This window comes from Vigna radiata, chromosome 4 (assembly GCF_000741045.1).
Source record: "Vigna radiata var. radiata cultivar VC1973A chromosome 4, Vradiata_ver6, whole genome shotgun sequence".
Classification (NCBI taxonomy): Eukaryota; Viridiplantae; Streptophyta; class Magnoliopsida; order Fabales; family Fabaceae; genus Vigna; species Vigna radiata.
In genome coordinates, this window is record NC_028354.1 from 17,649,379 (window position 1) to 17,654,690 (window position 5,312).

A 5,312-nucleotide genomic window follows, 5' to 3' on the forward strand; every position below is an offset into this window, starting at 1 on the left:
TGATGTAAAAGACCGATATAAATGTTAAATTCAACAGGATCAGATCAAATTGATTTAGCTAATAGTGATAATAATGACGTGTTTACGTGTTGGTGTTGAAAACTTAAAAAGTTGAAAAAACCAGGAAAATAGGAGCCGTGTGATTTAAGATGAACGCTCCACGCCGAGTGAGGCTAGAGTTGTAAGTCGAAACGGCGCATGAAGCCATTATGAGTCGTTAGATGAAAATCGAAGGGCTGATGCAAAATCCCTTCAGTAGTAGTGATGATAAAAAGGGAAAAAGAAGAGGACAAAAGAGTGACGCGTATATACTGTTTATATTTTAAAGTTGAGTATTATATAATGGCGTGAGGGATCCATTTGCAAATGGAAGAGTTGAGAGATTCGTTTTGGTAGTATAGATAGAGGAGAGAAAGAGGGAAGTGGGTGAAGGAGAACAACAGAAACATATCACACGAACAAAACCCTTGAAACGACGACAAACATGGCCGTTTCGAGTTCACACATGCGTTTCACCTTCGAGTGCCGCTCCGATCCCGATTTCTCGCCACCGCCGTCATTCGACAACCTCCGCCGCCGCAACTTCCGCTCCTCCGCCGGATCCGGCGCTGCGTTCCGTGGCGTCTCCTCCCTCATCTATCGCTTCCCTCCCAACTTCCAGCGCCAGCTCAGCACGAAGGCGCGACGCAACTGTAGCAACATCGGCGTCGCGCAAATCGTAGCCGCTTCGTGGTCCAATAACAACGCCAGCAATCCCGCCGCCGGGGCTCCGGCGCCGCCCGCAGTTTCGGCTGCGGACGCTGCCACGGTGCCTCTCCCTGTCGACATCACCGCTGACGAGGACGTCGTCGTTTCTGCGAACGACGCCGTCGCCGCCGCGGCCGATGAGAACGGGGCTGTACAGTTAAATCATAGTTCTTATTCTTCGTTTTTGAAATCTGATGCAAGCAAAACGATTCATGCCGGTACGTGAGAAATGAACATTTGTCGTTTTCTTTTTATGTCATATATTTTTATTATATTTTTATTTTCCTAGATTCGTTTACTTTTTAACTATATAATTAAATTTAGGTTTTGTTTGCTCGAATAACCATTGTTTAATTGTTCCTTTTCAAATTTTTTGTACTTTTTCAGATTTTTTTTCACATCGGATGTGATTTGATTCAGAAAGAGGCCTTCTCTGTTTTTTTGTTCGTATCGTACATACTTAATTCGTTATTTACTGTATACTTTCTGAGATTTGGTATTTTTGTTAGTTTACGTGACGTTTGATTTAGGATTTAACTTATAAGTTTTTGTGGTTAGTTTGTATGGTTTAAGATTGGACTAGTTTTAATTTCCTCGATGTTATTATTGTTGATTATTGGCTATGTTGTTGACGAAGCTGATTGGTTTTGTATTTGAGCAATGCAGCTGAAAGACTGGGTAGAGGTATTGTGACTGATGGAATTACCACTCCTGTGGTGAACACTTCTGCTTACTTCTTTAAGAAAACCGCTGATCTCATTGATTTCAAGGTACTATTCTTTGGAGTGTTAAATTGTTTTTATTCGCCTCATTAAATAATGAACAGATAAACGTCCAGTATTGGTGTGGCTGAGCCTTTAATAATTTTGCAGGAGAATCGCCAGGTTAGTTATGAGTACGGGCGCTACGGAAATCCAACGACTGTGGTTCTAGAGGAGAAGATAAGGTTTGTGTGTTTCGAGTTTTTTATGATCCTGTGATGTGTCGAGTTTTGGGTTCATTTAATGAGGCTTGTTGTCATTACGAACCAGTGCACTGGAGGGGGCCGAATCAACTGTGATAATGGCATCTGGGATGTGTGCTAGCATAGTCCTATTTCTGGCAGTGATTCCAGCTGGTGGACATCTTGTGACCACTACAGATTGTTATAGGAAGACTAGGATATTCATAGAGACATTTCTTCCAAAGATGGGGATCACGGTATATATTCTGCTCATTCGGTGGTTTAATTGTATTTAGTTGTGTGGGGGTGCTAACCGCTTCTTATGTGTTCATGTTTCTTTTGCTTAAATATAATTGTTTGGATTGAAATAATGCTCATTTTCGTTCCTGTTTTTAAAAATATTATATATATTCATAATTTTACTCAAACTGTTAGTAGAAAAATAATGGGGAATTATACTTCTCTGTGAGCTTGGTTTTTGTGAGTTTAATGGAGACGTGTGTGATCTACAGGGTTAACTTATCTAGTGGAATAAAGCTTTTGATGTTTTTGCGGTGTTTCCTATTTTTTTTTTTCAAGAGTGACAAAAGCTTAGCCTTTTCAAATTTAATGACCAATTGATGCACCTGATATAGATGTCTCACTAAAAGTTTGCTAGGTTTTCAACTGGAAAATTTAAATGGATATCTTACCGTGAATCTTGTTGTCTCTTAATTGGTAAGGTGGACATTTGATGTTTGCGATGGGTTATTTTTGGTAGATTTTTACCTTTGTCCTTGGCATGCATAACCATATAGATTTATTTTAGATATGTAACAAAGTTTCTGTTTTGATGAGCAGACCACTGTAATTGATCCAGCAGATGTTGGAGCTTTAGAAACTGCACTGGAGCAGCACAATGTTAGTGTAGAAGAGAGTTGTTGGTTTCACTTTATGGATTTCTGATATTTTTGGAGTTAATAGATTGTCTAGAGTTAATATGGTATTATATAATTGTGCAGGTGTCTCTGTTCTTTACCGAGTCTCCTACCAATCCATTCCTCAGATGTGTTGACATTAAGCTGGTTTCAGAGCTTTGCCACAAGAAGGGGACTTTACTCTGCATTGATGGTACATTTGCAACACCTTTGAACCAGAAGGCCCTTGCCCTTGGTGCTGATCTGATTCTGCACTCCTTAACAAAATACATGAGTGGACATCATGATGTAAGTCAGTCTGTTCTTCAAAACCTAGTTTAATGTAAACATCTCAAATATTGACATTTCAATTATTCATTATTAATCATCAAGGAGCCTTTTCCTCCCTTCAGGTCCTTGGCGGTTGCATAAGTGGTTCAACTAAGGTGGTTTCACAAATTCGGACTTTTCACCATATTTTGGGTGGTACACTTAACCCGGTAAGTCATTTCTACTACATAGTCCACCCTCCTTGAAAGGATATATCCTAATTGGTGTTTGTGTCTAAACTAATGCCTTTTTCACAGAATGCTGCATACCTATTAATCAGAGGCATGAAAACGCTGCATCTTCGTGTACAGCAGCAGAATTCAACTGGAATGGGGATGGCCAAAATTTTAGAGGCACATCCCAAGGTACGATGGCATTGACATGCGCTGCCCTGCTCTCTCTTCATGTCATTGTTATATTCTGATCATTTTGTTAGTTGAAATTTTTTATATTGTGGAATGAGCTTGTGTACAATTTCTGTTCAATTCCCTCCTATTATATATAAAAAATGAAATTTATGGTTAACATGTTTTTTTTATTCAACACCATATTTATGCCGATGATGTGTATTTTTAAAGCTTGTATTTCCTCCCTGCTGACATTCGTTTAGAAGTATGGTTGAATTGTGTGTAAAAAGTATTTCCTTAAGGGATGGATGAAGGAGACTAAACTGTGCCATGTGAGAAGATGCTACTTTCTTTTTGAATTTTTTATGTTGTGATGCAGTTATTCGAATCCTCGTTCTGCTGTTATCGTGTCTATTAATGATAAGTAATTTAGTATTACTATTTTTATAGTAGGCTTTGGGATGGATGCTAAAGCTATTCTAGGGTATAATTTCTTGTAAATGAAACTGTATTCATATATGGGTTATTTTTTTTCCTTTTAGAATAGTCAAGTCAGTTGTGTGCATGTATGCTTGGATGTTTGTTGCATTGCCAAATGCACAGTTTATTTTCTAACATTACCGTTTTACAATTTCACTATATCGATATTTTTCATGATTTTCTTGCGAATCTGATGTGAACTGGCTTTAATGACATATTTCTATTGGCAGGTGAAACGGGTCTATTATCCAGGCTTGCCGAGTCATCCCGAACATGAGCTTGCCAAGAGGCAGATGACTGGTTTCGGTGGTGTTGTCAGTTTTGAGGTGGGAATTTGCTGAGTCGCTATTAAATTATGTGGTTTGCTAATAAAGTCCATTATGTGTTTTTCTTTTATGAAGAATGATGCTTTTGATGCCACCATATGAAAATGACTTTTTAGAATTAAATTGCCAATAATGCAGATTGATGGAGACCTACATACCACAATAAAATTTGTTGATTCCCTGAAAATCCCATATATTGCGGCCTCGTTTGGTGGCTGTGAGAGCATTGTGGATCAACCTGCTATTTTGTCTTACTGGTACGCCTTTTCGAATCCTTGTTTAAGTGATTTGATGCTACACGGGCACCCTGTACTGAAAGCATGTTTGGCTGGTCCTTTTTGTACTTTATAGTATAAAGAAGTATATTCTTTTGTTTATTTATTTAGAGATTGTGGTTGGTTGGTGGTTTTTGCATATTTAATTTTTATGTATTGGGCCAACAGGGATCTTCCTCAGTCAGAAAGGGCTAAGTATAAGATTCATGACAACTTGGTTCGCTTCAGCTTTGGAGTTGAAGATTTTGAGGATTTGAAGGCTGATGTCCTGCAAGCTCTGGAAGCTATATAGTTCAGTTTTCCTGATTCACCCCAGTTTTTTTTTTTTTTTTATAATCGTGTTATTCTGTTTCTTTTTGTCATCACGTCTGGCGATTCAATTCAATTTTGATCGTCTAATCTTCTGTTGATCTTGTGTTAAGATGAATTGTCTCTGATTTGGATGTTATGAACCTTATGATTTGTTAAAATTAAAACTCTATTTGATGTCCGCTTTTCCTGCAACTAAGCCAGGTTTTCTATTATTAAAAAAAGTGTTTTTGACATAAAATAGTTTAGAAATGAGAAGTAGAAGTGAATTATTATTTATAATCTATTGAAGTATACTTCTTCGAAAAAAAGGTATGTTTCTGACGACGATTATACACAATATGACCTAATTGGAGACAGAATAAGTTGAATTGTATCGATAAAAAATGTGTAACGAATATCCGTAACCGTTGTTGTATAATTGTAGATTGTGTGCGGGTGATTGGAGGTAATATGGCTTGCCTTCATTAGACGGAGATTCTTTTTGCTTAAACACCACATCAATTAATTCATTTTATTCAATAAGATCAAATCATTTTAAATTTAATAATTCATATAACAGCTCTTCAATTAATCAATTCAGTGCTAACAAATCAAGATAACCTAACACAAGTTAATACATGTTTCCAAATACCAACATCTATTAAAATTCCTAATTC

The 5,312-nt window shown here is 37.4% G+C and overlaps 1 protein-coding gene across 1 annotated transcript; it reads left to right on the forward strand.

The window, feature by feature from the left end:
- The first annotated feature begins 347 nt into the window (after window positions 1-347).
- Window positions 348-4,848, forward strand: LOC106759378 (cystathionine gamma-synthase 1, chloroplastic). The gene is made up of 11 exons (XM_014642528.2): window positions 348-965; window positions 1,414-1,517; window positions 1,620-1,693; window positions 1,779-1,947; window positions 2,531-2,590; window positions 2,692-2,895; window positions 3,000-3,086; window positions 3,174-3,281; window positions 3,974-4,069; window positions 4,208-4,326; window positions 4,513-4,848. Exons 1-11 carry the CDS (start codon window positions 485-487, stop codon window positions 4,634-4,636), a joined length of 1,626 nt encoding a protein of 541 aa, XP_014498014.1. The 5' UTR covers window positions 348-484; the 3' UTR covers window positions 4,637-4,848.
- Window positions 4,849-5,312: the final 464 nt, after the last annotated feature.

Bases quoted from the DNA above. Each gene is read 5' to 3' on its own strand.
- LOC106759378 (XM_014642528.2), top strand. From the start codon at position 485: ATGGCCGTTTCGAGTTCACACATGCGTTTCACCTTCGAGTGCCGCTCC. The intron at 1,518-1,619 runs GTACTATTCTTT...ATAATTTTGCAG, and splicing joins CTGATCTCATTGATTTCAAG to GAGAATCGCCAGGTTAGTTA. The intron at 1,694-1,778 runs GTTTGTGTGTTT...ATTACGAACCAG, and splicing joins GTTCTAGAGGAGAAGATAAG to TGCACTGGAGGGGGCCGAAT.